Here is a 19,910-nt window from a genome sequence, read left to right on the forward strand (position 1 = left end):
GGGCGACTTCAGGGAAATACAACCTCTGTGCAATGTTGACAAGGCGTGTGGCATGTCCCCGCCAGCCGATATGGCTGTAGTATGCTCCCAAATGCAACCTCGGCCTAACCGTAAACAAACCTCTAAGAAACTGCAGCAAAACCCACGGCAACTTCCTTCATGTCTGTGGTTTTTTACGAAACATTCACGAGAAGATTGTCGACAAAGTTGGCCTGTGTGTCAAAAATGCAAAAAAAAAGGGTCGTGTGTCATCCGTTTGCAAATCTGACCACATACATGATGTTCATGAAACTGGCACTGATTCTGATTCTGTGTTGTCTGTCAATTGTACTTCTTCCCTTTCGGATGCAGGTGGATACTGGTTCTCCTGCCACTATCATCAATTCTCAGATGTCTCTTCAGTTGGGTTCTCCAATCCTGTCACCTGTCACTAGGCAATTACAGACTTACAATAAACAGAAGATTTCTCTCTTGGGACAATTTGATGCTGCGGTATCTTACAAATCTGTCATTCACACTGTTCCCATATTTGTGGTTGACCATAGTAATGCAGAGAATCTTTTTGACTTCAATGCCTTTCGCGTTGTTGGGTTCCCCATAGATGACTCTGTCAATATTGTCTCTGATGCTATTCCTTATGCTCAATTGGACTCCTTGTCGACGACATTTTTGTCCCTTTTTTCTCCTGGGTTAGGCCGCGCAAATGACTTTGAAGCTCATATCATGCTCAAACCCACTGCTCGGCCTAAGTTTTTTTGGGCTAGGCCCATTCCTGTGGCCCTTCGTGATCAGGTCAAACGGGAGCTGGATCGTCTCACTGCTTCAGGGGTATTGCTTCCTGTCACTTCCAGTGAGTGGTCCTCTCCTGTTGTCGTTGCTAAGCTAAATGGTGATATTTGTCTCTGTGGCGATTTCAAAGCCACTGTAAATGCTCAATGCCTTATTGACACTTACCCTATGCCTTGAGCTGAAGAATTGTTCACTAAACTTGCTGGAGGCCACTATTTTTCTAAACTTGAACTGTCAGAAGCTTATCATCAACTTCCTCTCAACGCTGTTTCCCGGCTTCAGTTTCTGGTCCTTAACACACCTTTCGGCCTCTATCAATACCAACCATTGCCATTCAGGGTTGCCAGCACTCCTGCTCTCTTTCAGCGATTCTTGGAACAATTATTGCCTTCTGTCCCTGAGTGCATAAATTACATGGACGACATTGTTGTCACTGGCTCCACCACTGAAGAACATCTTCAGAATCTCTGCACACTTTATCATGTCTTACAGAGTGCGGTCTTAAGTGTAATTTTCAGAAATCAAAATTTTTTCAGGCATCTATCACGCACTTGGGGTTTCAACTCTCTCGGGATGGTATTCGTCCACTTCAGCAAACTGTCCCTGCGATAGATGCCATTCCTCGCTCTACATCTGTTAAGTAACTGCAGGCCTTCTTGGGGAAAATAGCATACTATCACAAGTTTTTACCATCTGCTGCTTCGGTGGCTCAGCCGTTGCATCACCTGTTGCATAAAAACGTGCCTTTTCACTGGTCCGTGTCATGCAATGCGGCTCTCCAGAAATTGAAGACTATGCTGAAACAGGCCCCATGCCTGGCTGCTTATTGATCTGGCCAACATCTTGTTCTTGCCATGGACACCTCTCAATACGGGGTCGGTGCAGTCCTTGCACACCGTTTTTCTGACAGTTCTGAACAACCCATTTGCTTATGCCTCCAAACTGCTCACGGATGCCCAACAAAAGTATTCTCAAATTGAAAAAGAAGCTTTGGCCATTATTTATGCTCTTTGTAAGTTTGGTGTTTTTCTCTATAGATCTAAATTTCATCTTGTTACAGATCACAAACCACTTGTTTCCTTGTTTCATCCATCAACGTCACTTCCCGACAAGGCTGCACACTGCCTCCAGCATTGGGCTCTTTACTTGTCTCGTTTCAATTACGAGATTCATTTCTGGCCAATGGCTCAACATGCAAATGCTGATGCACTGTCTCGCCTTCCCATGGGTCCTGGTCTGGCATTCGATAGGGACAAACTTTTGTGTTTCCACCTGGATGTTGCCGAGCAGCAGGTTGTGGACAGGTTCCCCATCACTGGGGATGGGCTGGCGGCTGCTACGGGTTCTGACTCTATCTTCTCCCAGGTTTTATGCCATATTCAGAAGGGTTGGCCAGATCGTCCATCCGCTAAGACTTCTGATCAGTTGCAGAACTACTACACTTTGCGTTACCGCCGCATGGCTAGGGATGGTGTTATCCTCCTTTCCACTGAAAATGCTTCGCCGGGTGTTGTGGTACCTGTGTCTTTGAGTGCTTCGGTCTTGCACCTACTTCACCAAGGGTACTCTTGCACAAAATCTCTGGCGAGCTGTCATGTGTACTGGCCCGGCATTGACTCTGAAATCGCACACATGATCACTGCCTGTGGCCCTCGTGTGTCACAGGCCGTTGCCCCGAAGTCATCTTTGTCACTGTGGCCTTCGCATGAGAAGCCCTGGGAGTGTATTCATGCTGACTTCATGGGACCTTTTTTAGGTATTTATTGGCTTCTCGTTATTGATGCCTACTCTAACTCTCCTTTCATTGTTCATTGCAAGTCACCTACCACTGGGGCAACCACCAATGCTCTAGCTCGCATTTTCTCTTTGGTAGGCCTTCCCTCTACTCTTGTTACTGATAATGGTCCGCAATTTGCCTCTTCCGATTTTGTGGATTTTTGTACCTGTCACAGCGTCATGCATGTCATGGCTGCTTCATTCCATCCACAGTCAAATGGTGAGGCTGAGCGACTGGTCCACACATTTAATGCTCAGATGAGGAAACTTCTGACTTCTTCTGCTGATGATGCGCTTCTGCAATTTCTGGCTTCTTACCATTTCACCCCCATGGGCGACCACAGCCTGGCTGAGCTCTTACATGGCTGACAGCCCCGCACGCTACTTCATCTTCTGCGGCCTTCCACCTCACGGCCACGGGTGCCTTCACTTGTCCGGTTCACCGCCGACGACCTTGTATGGGTACAGGGATATGGCAGGTGGCCAAAATGGAGTCCTGAGTGCATCTTACGACACCGTGGCCAACGGCTGTATGAAATCCAGACGGACACAGGTGTTGCAGTGCGTCATTTGGACCAGCTTCGGCCTCGTGTGCCGGCAACACCTGTTCCGGATGCTAATACACCACCTTTGGCTCTACCTGACACTCAGGATACTGGAATGTCCCATTACTCACAACCCAGTCCTCTCCCCGACATATCGGTGCCAGCACAAGAACTGATGCCACCAGGAGCAACTCTACTCGCCTCCTTCTCCTACGGACGCGGACACTTTGCATGTCTCCTGTTATAACAACCGGACTTGCTGCAATGGGCAGATTGGTGCACAGGGCCCCAGCAGATTCGACCCCCACATCTCCTGTCATCTCGAACTGCTATCATCGGGGACACTTCCGTCTGTATGGGAAACCTCATCATCAAAACTTTATGGCCAGTCAAACAACACCTATGGACGTTAGCAGTCTACAAGCCACCTCCACCAAGACCTGTGCAAAAAAATCAAAGGTTGGAAAAAGTGTTGTGACTCGCTGATCTTTCAAAGTGCCGCCGCGCAGTTACGTGTGTCCTCTACATGCGGCGCTGTCTGCCAGCCGTGAAGCATCAGTGCCACCTAGGCGGCCAGCCAGCCAGCGGCCGCTAGACTTGGACTCAGTTATGATTTGACTGTTAAAGTGTACACACGTCTTACTCTGTTTACTTGATCTGTGACTTTCGTGTATTGTGTCTTACTTGAAATATATTTGTTCAACTTGAAGTCATTAGAATTTGCAAGCTGATGGGAATCAGTATGTCCATTGTTATCATAGTTCAAGGTGATATTTTCCACTTTACTATTTCCTTCCTGGTTTATTGCTTTCCAAATTGTACTGTGACCATTAAGAAGAGGGAATATGTTGCCTTTTTGTGTAACTGAGCAATTCTCTTCCTTTCTTCCTCAAGATTTTTATGCTTCTTGTTATACATATCTTTGTTTTTAGACTTCTGTTCATTACCACATACCATTTGAGAGAAAATGCTTTCTCAAAATAATGTTTGTGAATGTCAGGGGCCTTTTCAAATCTCTATTGGTGCCATGCATTTGATAAACTTCTTCCCACCTATGTACTGATACTAACTGATTTAATGTTTCTGCACTCTGTGTGTTGAACATTTTTGCAGTCTCAGCTATTCTGTGCTTTTGGATGGGAGTGAACAGCCTGAGAGGGTTACCTGTTGGGCTTCTTGATCACTAAAATTTGTATTTACACATTGTGCCATACAGGTTGTGTTTACAAATATTTGGTTCAGAGTAGTAACAGTAGTTACTCTAATTCTTTTTCTTATTATAAACTGAAAATGTCTGTTAGGTTGAGCAATAGTTATTTTGCCTCACTTGTTCCAAGAAAGTCGGTGTTGAAATCCCTACACAGTACTGTTGATTTCTTGTCTATGGGTATCCTATTTGGTAATGTTTCAAATTTATTGAGAAATGACTCAAACATCCTATTTGGTGAACAATAGATACAGCACAACTGTATTTACTTCACTGGTTTCTACAGCTCTTGCTTCAAAGTCTCTTTCTGCATTGAGGTACTGAAAACTCAATAGCTGTGTATTTCAATCCACTTTTAATCAAAATAGCAGTACTTCAATTCTTGTTTTTTCTTCTACAGAAGTAATTTACAGGTGTCTAGCCGGGTACTGAAAATGAAGCAATCTGATCTACATTCAAGCAGTGCTGTGACAGACAAAATGTAGTTCAGTATTTAGCAGAACTGCAGTGTCTAAAACCATATTTGTGACTGGCTGGACATTCTGGCGGTGAATGGAAAGATAATGTCACTGCAGTTTATTTGTCTACTGGATTTTAAATCAACATCCAAATTTCCGGAGGACATTTTTACTAGATCACTTACCTCAAATTTGTTTTGAGAGATTCTGTCGATAAAAAAATCATCTGTTCTGGTGCTTGACATCTTCTTCTTTTGTCTTGTTGGCTTCTGAATGGTTTCTGCTCCTGGAATATCCATCCATGTGACTGCCTCATTTGTATTGTTGTTGTTGGCTTCTTACACCACATCATTTCCACAAATTTCCTCAGCTTGCTCAAGATCATTAGTTGCTTCCTTTTTATAGTTTTCAGTCCCATCTGGCTTAGAACCAAATAGTTCACTTCTAGCCTTGAGAGATATCACTTCTGTTATTGATTAAGACAAAAGAGGGTTGTCAATCGATTCATGTTAGAAGAAAAGCCACTACTTTTAAAAAGATCTGCTGTATCCTCAGTTATACTAAATTTCTGCTATCTATGTTCTATTGGTAATGTGGTATTTACTTGATTACATGAATATTTTCTATGTACTAATCATCTCAACAGGTACAAATGGAACAGTTTCACTTCAGCTGATTCTGTTTTGATTGTTGTTCATATACTGTTAATTATGAGGTTACTAAGCAATATTAGTATTACACGTGTATAGAACTTCAGTATTTTCTATTAATATTACTTCTTAAAAACTGACAGTTTTGATAGTTACCTCTTTATTTAACACTGAGTTTGTGTTTTAATACTTCTCTGTTAAATTTTTTCAAGGCCTTTGGTGTGCATTCTCTCAGTGGGACAGGATCACTGAGAATTGGAGCAGAGTTCCTATCAAAAATACTAAACTACAAGACTGCTTATGTTTCCATACCAGCATGGGGTATGTTTAAGTCAACTTTCTCCAAGGAATTTTGAGATACATTTATGCTTATTGTTAAAGTCAGAAAAATACCATTAAAGCAATATACAATAACTGAATAACATTTCTTGATACATTATTTCACAAAAAGGAAATGATTATTTAATCTGTCATAATTTAAACTACAAGAAACATTTTTTTTTAAACCAAACTGACTGGATACAAAAATTTAATTGTAGATAACCATGAAAAAATTCTACACAACTCTGGATTCAATGAGATACGGCAGTACCGGTACTGGGACCCAGCAACAAGATCCCTGGATATTGATGGACTGATAAATGATCTTTCTACTGCACCAGAAAATTCTGTCATTATCTTGCACATGTGTGCTCATAATCCAACAGGCTGTGATCCCACAAAGGAACAGTGGACCAGAATTGCCGACGTCATGCAAGTAACTGTCAAAACTTTGAAATTTCATGGTGTGCATAATGTTTCAACATTGATGACAAATTATTATTATTTCCCTTCAGTTAAATTCAATAAATTTTCATTGTAATGTGACCAATGACATTTTATTTATATAGGAGAGGAAGCTATTCCCTTACTTTGATGCAGCTTATCTTGGCTTTGCATCTGGGGACCTGGATGAAGATGCTTGGCCTGTTAGACATTTTGAAGAGAGAGGTTTTGAACTGTTTTGTGCACAATCATTTTCAAAGAATTTTGGCCTATACAGTACGTAATGCACACACTCACTACATAAGAATACAGTTTGCGTTTTAGCATTTAAATCTGTACCTCTTTTATCTTAATGTTTTAGGTGAAAGGGTTGGGAATCTAGCAATTGTAGTCAAAAAACCACAAGACAAATTTAAAATACAGTCCCAGTTCAATGCTATCATAAGACCTATATATCAGAGCCCTCCGGCTCATGGAGCTCGAGTGGTTAATCACATCCTTAATGACCCAGTCCTCCGCAATGAGTGGTAAGTAGATTAAATTGATATTTTTACTATTTATCTGTAACTGTAATCCTCAGTCCAGAGATTGGTTTGATGCAGCATTTCACACTACTTTATTGTGTACAAGTCTTTTGATCTCTACAGAGCTACATCCATTTGAATCTACTTTCTACATTCAAGCCCTGATCTCCTTCCACAATCTTTACCCTCCATTAACAAATTTGAAATTAGTTGTTATCCAATGAGTCCAACAATGTTACATCAAGCTATCCCTTCTTGTAGTCAGTTTGTACCACCATGTTGTCTCTTGGATTTTATGCCTCATCGTTGGTCACCTGATCTACCCACCCACTACATTTCTAAAGCTTCTTTTTTCTCCTTGGCTTTAGTGGTTACCACATGTATATCACTTCCATATAATGCTACTATCCATAAAAACATTCCAGAAAAGACTTCCTAATACTTAGATTTAATGCACTGTCAGTACTGTACATTCCTCTTTTTCAGCTAAACTCTTCTTGCTGCTCCCAAACTAAATTCTATTTCCATTTTACATCTTCCATCACCAGTCACATTGCAGCTCAAGTAGCAAATCTTGTCCGTTACTTTTAGTGTCTTAATTTATGCTCTAACCAAGGATTAATGTCCATCTTGTAATATCATCCCAGGGCATGGCCCATTCTGTTTGACTTATCTTTCAAGACTTCTGCAATCACTTTGAGAATTTTCATTGTTGTTGGAAAAACCTTAGAGTTTTTATATCTTCTCCCTGAACTTCAATTCCTCTCTAAATGTCTCTTGTTTCCCTTATTTTGTACTCTATGTTCACATTAAATAATGTTGACAGGATACAATGCTGTCTCACTTCATTCTTAATTACCATCTCACTTTCATGTCATTTTACAGCTCTGTTTATCCATAAAGATAATGTGATTCATTTCAATCATAATTAATTTTATTTCCATGTTTCAGGAAAGACTGTTTGAAGATCATGACAACACGAATAAAGAACATGAGGTCAGAGCTGAAATTGGCTCTAGAAAGACTACAGACACCAGGTACCTGGAGCCATATAACAGAACACAAAGGACTGTTCTCATACACAGGCCTCACAGGTATGTCATCAGACATGAATGTGTTTTTCCTGGTCCATAACTCTCAATGCCAGTTTAGTGTATCAGTACCTTTTTTTTAATTAGAATAAAAACACAAAAATATGGATATTCAACAGTGCTGACTTATTTAATTAACTGGCTTTTTGCTTTCAAAGCCACCATTATTATTATCTGATGATGGCCTCATTAGAGGGAATGCTGGTTAACTAAATAGTTAGTAGTGTAGAACATCTGCATTTTTGTGGCTATATTTTGTTTTACCAAGCAATTAAAGAATAATCAGTTAACATGTACCAGAATCATTTCTCCTCCTATTTCTATTCCAAACAATGGAAAATCTAAGAAGGAATAATGACAGTATTATGAAAAGGGTAGACTGCTACTCGGCGTACAGGGGAGATGCTGAGTGACAGATAGACATAACAAACCCCAAAAGGTCTCCATCTAACATAGAAAACACACACTCATTGATGCAAGCGCACCTGTGTGTGTGTGTGTGTGTGTTTTCTATGTTAGAAGAAGGCCTTTTGGGCTGAATAATATTACCCCAGTTTCTATTCCAATTGAAAAATAGCAAAGTTGATTTGATCCATCTGCTACCATTCAACCCCTTTAATGCTAAATATGTTTTCCTTTTCTTTCAAACAATTCCATTTGTGCACATAATGTTTGTGGGAAGTGTAGTATACAGAAATGCCAAATTATTATTTATGTAATAGGTGAGGTAATCTTACGCAGCAGATTCTAACTGAACAATTAAAGATTCACTTGGCATAGTTAATTTTACATAGAACTTCTTTATTTGAAATAAATCAGTACCTGTTATAAAGACATGTTGTTGTAAAAAAGGTTATGAGCTAATCAGTAAATCTGAGGAGACTGACATAGTTATGTATTTCACTCTTTGTAGTAACCAGTTTAACTTTTCTGAAAACTGATTAAGAAAATATCTGTAATTGAATTTTTACCATGCCCTAAATTATTTTTTCCATTTAAATTCTTTAGCCTGTTTACTTCTCAGATTTGGCATTACATTTTTGTTGGCTAAATTTTCCTCACTCAGATAATGCATTTGTTTTTTCAACTGAGTCAGTTATTAAAAATTTAACCAAAGTATTAGAATTATGAACCTGAAGATTTTACACGAAACAGCTAATCCTCTGCGAATCAAGCAAACAGCACCCTGAACTTTTATACTCTCCTAGTCACCCATCATTCAGTTAATGAAAATTATGATAGAAATCCCCAGTTGACATCACTCCTTAACATGATCTTTAAATTTTTATAAACTAGGATGTAATCACTAAATTCACAAAGACATGAACTCTCAGTATGTTCTGGGCAATCAACCAGCTAAAATCTGAGTACAGTATATGGGTAGCAATCACCAAAGCCACATCTCTACCTCAGTTTGTGAACTCATTTTGGTCACTAGCTCATGACTTGCTACAAGTGAATATTTGTGCAGATGTGGATTATTGTAACTACTGTCTGATATCAACAGGGATTGCTTGCTTGGTTGATTAAGTGGTAAACAACAAAGTGTAACTCATACAAGAGATTATATGAAGGACTGGTTGTCATTCAGTTGTGTTGTAATCAAAATAAATATATCAGTAAATGAACATAAAATCCACAGTATTGTGTCTGTATAATGTAATTAGACAGATAAAAAATCTACTCACCAAGCAGCGGCAGGAGAACACACACATAAAAAAAAAAGGTTTTATGTATGCAAGCTTTTAGAGCTAGTTGTTCCTTCCAGCAGAAGGACTGAATGGGAAGGAGGAGAGATGAAGGAAAACAACTGGAGAGTTTACGAAAAGAGGCAGAGTTTGGAAAAGTTACCAAGGACCCCAGGTCAGAGGAGACCTACCAGCCAGGATGAAAAGGTTCTCAGAGTAGTCAAACAGTCAACTAATTTTCAGCAAGAGACTAATAATCAAAAGGTGCTTCCAAGAAAAATCAACAACCTAATACAATCTTACACATTCATGGATGGTTTGCATTATGGGCATGAACTTTTCTAGTTTTAGCGTCATGTGATTATGGTAAAGAAATTAGAAATGTGAGATTTATGATTATTTTCTATTTTGTCAAAAACTGACATGATGTCACCATGGTTGTGTGAAGACACAAATTAATTATTACAAAAAAATGTAGAACAGCAACAATCCACTATTAATTATACTATTTATTTAAAACTGTTGGAAGATGTAAGTTGATATCAACAGTTTTTTGTTTACTCCTTGTTTTTACTGTTACTCTGTGATTATTATCATGACCAAAACTGTGTAGTCATTGTAGTGCACATACTGGTTTTTTTTATTAAATAAAACGTTCTTTTACAAAGGTTTAATGTCAATTAACTAAAAATGCTAATCAGAAGATTATGATCCCAGATTTGAAAGCAAAGTTTTATAAATGTTAAAAATGGAAACAATGCACGGAAGTCCAGAGTCAGTGTGTAATTAAGTTACGTTGCCAATTTTTTTTTTTTCCATTTTCGCTGACTGTTCATTTGTATGTGCAGATTGTCTTTTATTTTATACCTTAAGAGCTGAACATGAATGGAACACCCTCTTCTTTTTTTGTGATAGCTGAAAAATTGGTCAAACATGAAAATTTGATGTGCAAATTTGCCTTGAAGGCATATTTTATTATTTGATCAATGACAAACTGTGGAATGTTATAGCAAACACTCCTTCAGAACTAATGAAATGGGATGGCTGTTGGGAGAAAAGAGACAGAAGAGCACATTCTTGGATTGTACTCTTTGTGGACAAGACAAATTATTTCATTTAAAGGGTATGAATATAAGACTCCGGGCTCACACAGAGAATGGGCTTTCTTACAACATTATTCACAGCCAAGTTCGATAAAGGCAAATTGATAGAGAACTGTTGTGATCAAATCATAACGACCACATGTATGTTAAGGAAATTTTATCTTGGTTGAATTACCTAATCATTATTATCAACCAATGACTATGATATTCAAAAATAGTGGCACACATATCACTGGAGATTCTAATAAACTGAAACTAAATTACTACAAGGTGTCAAACCTGAAGAATGAACCATATATTTTAATAAATGAGGTCATACAAATGAATTACTAAATGATACAAGTGTGACAAACCAAATCATATAGCTGAATATTGTTCTAGTGAGAGCAATAAAGGAGGAAGTTCATCAAAAAGCAGTGACAAAAGAAATATAACTAGAAAGTAGTCAGAAAACAACAAATCCTTTCTTGCAGAAGATTCTAAATCATCTCATAAAAGAGAGATGTAGTATTTGGATTGAATCATGTCACAAACAATGAAGGGGAGCATCATAATGCCAAGCATTGTAATAGCTCATTACTCAGTGTGGCAGATGATGTTTAGTAGTGGACATTTCTGGAAGTGTTAATCTGACCCTTTATACTGGTGATAAAACAGAAGAAGCAGAAGCATCCACCATCATTCACATCCCAAACTCACCTGGGAATTTTCTCTCTGTCAGTAAAATTGTAGGCAAAGGGCATAAAATTGGATTAGTTTGTGATGGAAAAGATGAGCAGGCTAGAGCACATGAATTGAAAAAGTATACCAATTTGGCAAAGGTTTCAAAAAAACTAAATGAGGGTGTTGTAGTCCAGGATCTGTGTGACTTATGAATCATGAAAAAACAGTCCTGTCTTGTGCTATAAGCTAGCAGACAATATTCTAAAAACATCTTAGGCTTAGTATATTTTGATTTGTATGGGCCAATGGAGACAGCATCAATTGCTGGGAATCTTTATTTTCTCACATTTGTTGATGATTTTTCAAGATACAAGTTTGTTAATTGTTTTGAAGAAGAAGTTTGAGGTCACACAGGCATTTAAGAATATCAAATTCGTGGTGGAAAAGCAGACAGAAAGAAATATCAAGAAGTTGCTGTCTGACAATGGAAAGGAATATGTTAACAATGAACTAAAAATATTTCTGCCCTTCGAAGCTATCACTACCCAGTTTACCATATGATATAGTCCAAAGCAAAATTGTATTAATGAGAGAGCTAAATGAATGGTGGTTGAAAAATCCCATACTATAATGTTCAGTGCCATCTTACCAGATGAGTATTGGGCTGCAGCTGCAACTACAGTTCCACACATATCAAATCATTCTCTGTGTCTGTGAATGGTCTACAGGTGATATTGTCCTAAGTGTTGAGTAGCTGTCTGATGCTGCTGTAATGCAATTCAGCGGTAACATCTGGTGCTGTTGATGGTAATGGTAGCTCTGTGAGCAACTGTCTAGTTGGTGCTGGTACCAGGAATGAGGGTGTGGGCATCAGTGTAGTCTGCTCACCTGTGTTGGAATTATGTGGTCAAATGTCTGTGTGGGGCATAGTGTGGTTGTCCTGCAAAACCCACATAGTTTTGAGCCTTGGGAGTGATACCTTTGTTGGTGTGCCATGCACTATGTGACAAAACTTTGTGATGCCCTGTGTAAAGTGGCTTGACGGCTGGACATATGATGTCATCACGTATCATTATGAACTCACACTGGCAAAGGCCTCATGAATGAAAACTTTTGGCTGCATGTGTGGTGATGTTAGCATCATATACACGTTCTGAGTATGTGTGCAAAACTGGTCCACTAATGTTGGCAGATCAGTTTGTGCTGTCAATTGTAGACTGTGTGAAGTCTGTGGGAAGTGAAAGGGTTTCACCATATAGGATCCCAGCAATGATGCATGGCTGTAATCTTTGTATGCCAACCAAATGTCGAAGATCAACTTTATCATTTTGTATCATTCAATGACACAAGTAGGCCCCCACAAATTGAGACAACACAGCATTGTGGGTATGGTGACGGACACCACTGCTAAGGAGCAGCACTTCCCTTTCAGAACATGTGTGTGTGCTATGATGCAACATTGACACTCTTCAGCAGCAACTCCAAGGAGTTCCAACCACTCCCGGCAGCATTCAACGTTTCAGATGGTACAGTGCACAAATTAATGTCAACCAGCACACATAATTGTGTTGGTATCATTCACACTTTCGTCAGATGGCACACAAATGTATTCAGCCATGTGATTACTCAAATGGGGGCAGCAATCGAAATTAGGCATGACCAATTGCTCCACTGTACAGTGCTTACTCACTACAACAAATAATTCTACCCCCACTAGAGGAAGATGTACCACTGATACTTCACTTCTTGGTAACAGTGTACTCCCTTGCATTCACAACATATCTTTCAAAAACATGGCTTACAGGCAGTTTATTCTGTATATAAAGAACATGTGGAATGAGCTATTTTATTTAACTGACACATTCTTGGGCATCAGTGTCCTCCTTGCAATATCAACAAACAGTTCATCCATAAAATCTTGGCTCATAGCAGCAAACAGTTTGAGATTCTAATGTTCGGTAACTGAGTTGCAATTGTGGATTTAGGATTCTCACAGAAGTTTTGATGGACTTTCCTGATCTCTGACATCACTGAGCCCATACTTGATTGCGATCTTATGCACTTTTGCAATACGACTGTGTCCATATGGGAGGTTACGCTTCACATGGAGAATGAAATTGTACATGTTGATATAATAATTCTATGAGGTGCTTTTAGCTCGGCAACACCAGTACCCCCACACAAGAGGACTTCAGCATGCGCAGTGTGAAACTGTCGTTCCACTATTGTTATTTTGCAATAAAACCTGGCATAGTTCAAATAAAGTGGTCACTTTTTTGTATATATATAATAGTTAAATTCCTTCAGGTGGCTTCAGTTGTCTAATATGAGTATGATTCCAATATGGCAATTTGTTGGATGCAGAAGTTCCACTGTTCACCGTGTCTGTCTCAATTTGGGTGTTTCTAATGTCATTTTTCTTTCTGGATGTGCTTGCTTGCTGCTACTTGATATAAGTAATACGAACAACTCATACGTTCATCATTCACTTTCGATTTATTTCACAGGGAAGTACAACTTTTTTCCATGACTGCGTCTCAACCGACCACAGCCGACCCTACAAGTGACAAAGAATGACTCTAGCTTCAAAGATATTCCACTCGACACCCAAACTTCCGCTTGTAATAAGTCTCTTTGATATTGTTCGTCATATCCACCAATATCAATCAATATATCGCAATTTTTAAACGTAATAGTAAATTAACATAAAAAATAAGTATATTATAATTTATAAAAATTCCGACAAAAATATAAGAGAAAAACATTCACCACTTCGCCCACTAAATTCGGTATCAATAACTTCAGTTGAAAATAATACATTCCCCAGATCCATTACAAGTGGTAGGTGCAAAAACACCAGAGTTAAAGGAAATCTTTAGCTTTCTGTACAGTGTTAGTGATTTAATTTCAAAGGTTACAAAGATGTACATCCTCGCAGACAATGAGTCACTGAAAGCCCACATTTCTGACAGTACCACTGTACTTGATATGGCTCACGAGCACTTACATCAACTCAGAGATGATGTAGCAGAAAACCAGTCCACACAACAGTTTCAAGTAAAACATTAAACTAAACACTTTATTCCTACTATGCAAGGCCTGTTGATTAGCTTGTGATAATTATGCTTCTGAAAAGACAGAGTTTGAAGAATTTCTGGCTGTGGGGTTATCAGGCATTCTGACAGCCCTTAGGTTTCTCCCTAACTGCTAATTCAAAAATTAGCAAAATATGGTTCATGGCATCCATGTGGTGACTATCACAACCTGAACATGTGCATCACACTGGATTGCTATCCTATTCGCCTCTTATATAATTTTACATCTGCTCTGGGAGACTCATAAATATTAGCATTATTGACCCCCAGAAGACCTGTCATCAAATCCCAGTAGCACCAGGGGATGTACAAAAGATAACAGTAATCACACCTTTTGGCCTCTTTGAATGTGTGCAGATGCCATTCAGCTATAACAATGCCACACAAACATGGTAATGTTTGGCCAATGAAGTTTTCTGAGGTCTGAATTTCTGCTTTGCTTACTTTGATGACATGGTAATTTTTTCTCCATTTGATACTGAGAAAGAAATTCACCTACAGACTATTTTTGAGAGGCTTTCTGATTATGGATTGAAGATAAATGGTGATTTGTACTTCACACATAGGCAGTGTACTTTTTGGGACACTGGGTGACTCCTGCAAGTATTAAGCCCTTATAGTCTAAGGTGGACTTTTTTCAATCATTTCCCTGTCCTGAAACATATCAGCAATTACGTCGTTTCTTAGGTGCGGCTCATTTCTACTCATACCACCTACCATGCATAGCAGTGGTCCAGGTACCACTCACAGTAGTGCTTTCTGGCATGACTTCATGAAGAAAATACTCCATCACGTGGACCCCTGAAATGTTTTCTGCTTTCCACAAAGTTAAATCCTCCTTGTGAGAGTCAGCCCTCCTTGTTCACCCTCTGTATTCAGCACCTGTAGATGTGGTCATACATGCTAGACAGACTGCTATAGGGGAGGTACTGCAACAAAAGCCTCTTTATTTTTTTCCATAAATTGTCTGATGTGCAGACTAAATGGAGGGACTACTCCTGCAAGCTGTTAGCAATCTCTAGAACAATTAGATACTTCCAACCACATGTTGAAGCATGCCACTTCAGTGTCTCTGGTGTTTAATAACCCTCACAATTCCGGCTATCCTTGACAGTTAAAATTAATTGTGCAATTCACTGAAGATTTCCATCACTTGTAAGGAGCTGACAATGTAGTCATCAACTACTATTCGAGAATCAATGCACTCTCTGCAAGAGTGGATCGAAACTGTCTAGCTATGGTACAGGAAATGGACAAGGATTTACACAAGTTCCTTACAAAACAAATGAGTGGAATCCTGCTGAAAAAAGTATCTATGGGCAGCTTCCTCATCTTGTGTGACATTTTTCAGAGCTGATCCTGACCTTCATTCCTTTTTGTTGTGGCAACAGGTTTTTGATGCAATTCATGACCGAGCACATTCTGAAGCCAACACAACTATTTGTTTGGTAATGGACAGGTATGTTTTGCTGGGAGTATGACATGATTGTTATTTGTGGGTTAATACCTGCTTACTGTGTTGGACAGGCTAAGTCAAATGCCATGACCATGAGGCTCTCAGATCCTTTCGAGAACAAACATGCTGTTTTTCTCATGTCTACACAGACTTCATACAGTCATTACCCTCACTGCAAGGATTCAGGATATTCTCACAGCTATTGACAGGTCAATCCGCTGGCTCAAAGCCTCACCTATTATGGGCATTTCTGCCGACAGTGTTATGAGCCTTTTTGACTACAAGGATTTCAAGGTTTTTATGCCCAACAGATGTCACATCCCGATCAATGTCAACAATTTGAGCTGCTTTATTTGGGTTCAGTCATCACTGTTACACCAGCTACCATCCAGCAGCCAATGGCATGGTTGAATGCTGGCACAGGATGCTGAAGTCCGTAGTAATGTGTCACAAGTCTTCTTGATTGACTACACTGCTGCTGGTATTAGTTGTGCTACAGACTGCTTTCAAAACTGACCTATGTGCTTCAGTGACAGAAATGGTGTACAGCAAAATACTGAGACTTCCATCAAACTTTTTCTCCAGAAAATCAACCTGACGATACTTGATCATTGGTGCTACAAATGGGAAACTGCATTTCAGATTTCTGGTCTCCTGTGGTATCTCACAGTGTGGCACCTCACCATGCAAATCCACTCATTTTCATCCATAAAACCTCACTCAGTGTATCCATGTCATCCTCTGCATGGATATCATTACTGCAACCTTGCAATGGCCCATTTCTAGTTTTAGAAAGAGCCACTCAAACAATGATGCTCTTTATTAACACCAAGACATACAAGGTCTCCACTGAACAGGCAAAACAAACATACCTGTTTCTATCAGGTGACACTGAGCAACAGAAGACTCTCCATTAGCCAATGTCTGCTTCTAGACCTTCCAATGCTGACCAGCCCTCCATCCCATTGGCCCCACCCGCCACCCAGCAGTCATTGTCAATGGAGTCAGCCATGACAGATGTTCACATGTCGACAAGCTCTTCTTCTCTCAACAAGCACTTCATCAATACCAGTGCCGGCTCACAGGAGAATGGACAGCTTAAGTATCCTTTCATTCCAGGAACTCCACTCTACAGGGTTGTGTAATGACACAAGCAGTTGAATAAGTATCTGAAAGTGTGGACTGTCTTTGTGCCTATGTGATGAACAATCTAACAGTATCTTTGTTTATGTATTATGCTGTTTTGTGAGCTCTCTCTGGTCTTCCCCAGGGTATTTTGTTCCTGGATTTTTGTGTTTGGTTAAAGTTAGTGTATACTATCTCTGTATTAACTTGTGGATTATAGTTCCCACAACTCCTTATTTTGACTGTTACTCTGTGGTTTTTAAGCTGTCTGTATATATGTAATCACTGTAGTGCATTTAGTGATATCTCAAAAGCTTTCAAGTTAATCAACTAAAAATGTTCAACAAAAACAAATAGTGCTGTTACTGTTTTTGATCTAATAAGTTCATTGACAGACTGCTTTTCATGTTCATACTTTCATATAACTTGTGCTGGGTGCAAGATGTTGACTCTTTCTGAATATAGCAAAAGTTTACTGGGGTTGTGGTGCAATCAGAAATCCTAGGGAGGAATTTAGGGAACTGCTGATTATTTTTGAAGAGGTTAATATTTTCCAGAACAATAAGCAAAATTCAATACTTTTCAGAAGTTGTAGACTCTGATAATGTGCAACATCAAACACACCAATCAGATGTTGTGCACAGTACTGTAGAGTCTCTAACTGTATCTGTGGTATGGAATGACAGAGTGGAGAATAAAAACTGTTTCAAAAGTCAGATGTCTTAACTTTTACTGTACATATATAAAACAATGATTATAAAAGATAATTCATAGCAGATAACAAATGCATCCATAATCCTCAGAGGAAGAACCAATTGCAAAGAAAACCCCACCAACTAACTTCCCTTGGACAAGTCAGCCTGAAAATCTACAGGATGGTGCATGTGACAGTAAATGCCCGGAGGCTATCTAGAAGAAAAGAAATTTTACAGTGTTAATAATTACCTGTTAAATTAAATTTGTAAACTTTTTCTTTGAAATTATCAGTGTTAAATACAGTAGAACCCTGCTTTTACACTTTTCAAGGGACTTGAAAAATGGTGTAAAATGTGGGAAATAACTCTTTTATGTGCAGGTTACATGAAGGGCCCTCCCTTGCATTTCTGTATGATTTATGTACTTAATAGGCATCAAAATACTCATCAGGGATTGTTTATTATCTAATAAACATTATCTGAATTTTGTGCTATGTTTATCGGCTGGTGAGACATTTAGCACAAAAAGTTGCACTAAAAATAATGCAAACCAAGCAGTGCCTTGTTGATTTACGTGTTTGCAAAGCTAAGGTGATGTAATCGGCAGTTTTAGTATTTGTACTTGAAGCCTATGAAAAGTGCAGGTTAAGTGTATACTGCATTAAAGATCTCTCTAAACTGCATCATTTTTAGTGTAACTTTCCTGCAAAAGTGATGTCAGGAGATGTACACAGTACCCGCAACTTATCTAGCTGTTTTAGATTTTGTAAAGGAAAGTGCAGAGGGGGATCAAGAGATGAATACACTAAGCAGATTCAGAAGGATATAGGTTGCAGTAGTTATTTGGAGATGAAGAAGCTTGCACAGGGCAGAGTGGCATGAAGAGCTTCATCAAACCAGTCTCTAGACTGAAGACCACAACAGCAACAAAGGAAAGTGTGTGAAATATTGTAAAATGCATTAAATATAGCACTACACTACGTATCAGGCACCACTGCAGCATTTACGTGCCACTCACTGTATTTGTAAGCTCACAGCCAAATTGTCACCTTCACATCATCCTAAACATTGGGGCCACAATCTACAGCCAAACTTATAGGAAATTTTACCACACTACATTTCAGAATTTTTAGGACACATTTTACAAAACATTAATAAGACATTTTTATTTATTATACTGGTCTTTAACATGTTTGGTGCTACCTCCCTGCCTGACATTCTAGTATACAGAACCATTTTATGCTTCTGCATTGAGCATATCCTACGTACATGTATGCATGCCATCTTTGAAAATTATTTTACGTTATGATAAATTATTCAGACTCTTAATTAGTAGCTTAATCAATGAATAACATATCCCATCTAGTTCAAAAAAATTATATCAGCAGATGTACAGTACCAATGTTCAGAATCTAACAAGCACAGAGATAAAATCTGCCAGCTCAGAAGAAGGATTCATCTGAAAGCTAGTAATTTTCTCAGTCTTGATTATGTGCCCATCTACAACACAGTATTTGATGAGTTACTTCATTTACTTCCTAAATTATGCATACTTTATATACATTTTGGCACACTTAAAATATTGTTGCTGTTGACTGATACTGCTAAAATATTCTGTTTTGTTGCAGCCCAGCAAGTTGAATATTTGAAGACTAGATGGCACATTTACCTCTACAGCAGTGGAAGAGCAAATATGTGTGGTTTAAACACAAAAAACATAGATTATGTTGCGAAAGCATTTGATGATACTATCAGAAATGTGACTCAGTAGAACCCTCAGGAGTTACAAACTACACAAATGGTGTTACATCCATACTACACCAAGAAGATGTGAAAATAAGTAAACAACATAAAATGAAATTTGAATAAAATATCAATCATGAACACAACTTCTGTATTTTTATGTGACACACACCTGTACCACACACTGCACCCTACTCTTTCCCCTGTTGATTTTGTTTACCAGGCAAACAAGGTACAAAACTTCTCCCACTGATCTACATAACACTTTGTGGTGACTATCGATCAAATCGTGTTTAATATCTTTGTTTTGGCAAGCTCTTTACGACCAGTCTGTGGCCTTACACAAAATAGTACTCAAGTGCATGGAGAATCAAGAATGTTTATAACTGTATATGTGTGCTTCTGAGTAGTAAAATAGTGCTTATTACATGTGGTATAGTGTGCATCATTGGATCTGGCAATCCTACAACACTAAACACATACTGATGACTCTGAATTTTGTTGGTGAGTGCTACAACAAACTCTCACACTGTCAAG

General features: G+C 38.9%; 1 protein-coding gene across 1 annotated transcript in view; it reads left to right on the forward strand.

Moving 5' to 3' along the window:
* The window catches only part of LOC126354849 (aspartate aminotransferase, cytoplasmic-like), a 69,728-nt gene extending 50,209 nt beyond the window's left edge, over positions 1-19,519 (forward strand). The window contains exons 3-8 of the mRNA XM_050004835.1: positions 5,638-5,746; positions 5,965-6,182; positions 6,316-6,466; positions 6,552-6,717; positions 7,666-7,808; positions 19,259-19,519. Coding sequence (XP_049860792.1) covers positions 5,638-5,746; positions 5,965-6,182; positions 6,316-6,466; positions 6,552-6,717; positions 7,666-7,808; positions 19,259-19,401 — 930 coding nt within the window. The 3' untranslated portion in view covers positions 19,402-19,519. The remainder of the gene's footprint in view (positions 1-5,637; positions 5,747-5,964; positions 6,183-6,315; positions 6,467-6,551; positions 6,718-7,665; positions 7,809-19,258) is intronic.
* Positions 19,520-19,910: the final 391 nt, after the last annotated feature.

The sequence above is a fragment of the Schistocerca gregaria genome, chromosome 3, assembly GCF_023897955.1.
Source record: "Schistocerca gregaria isolate iqSchGreg1 chromosome 3, iqSchGreg1.2, whole genome shotgun sequence".
Classification (NCBI taxonomy): domain Eukaryota; kingdom Metazoa; phylum Arthropoda; class Insecta; order Orthoptera; family Acrididae; genus Schistocerca; species Schistocerca gregaria.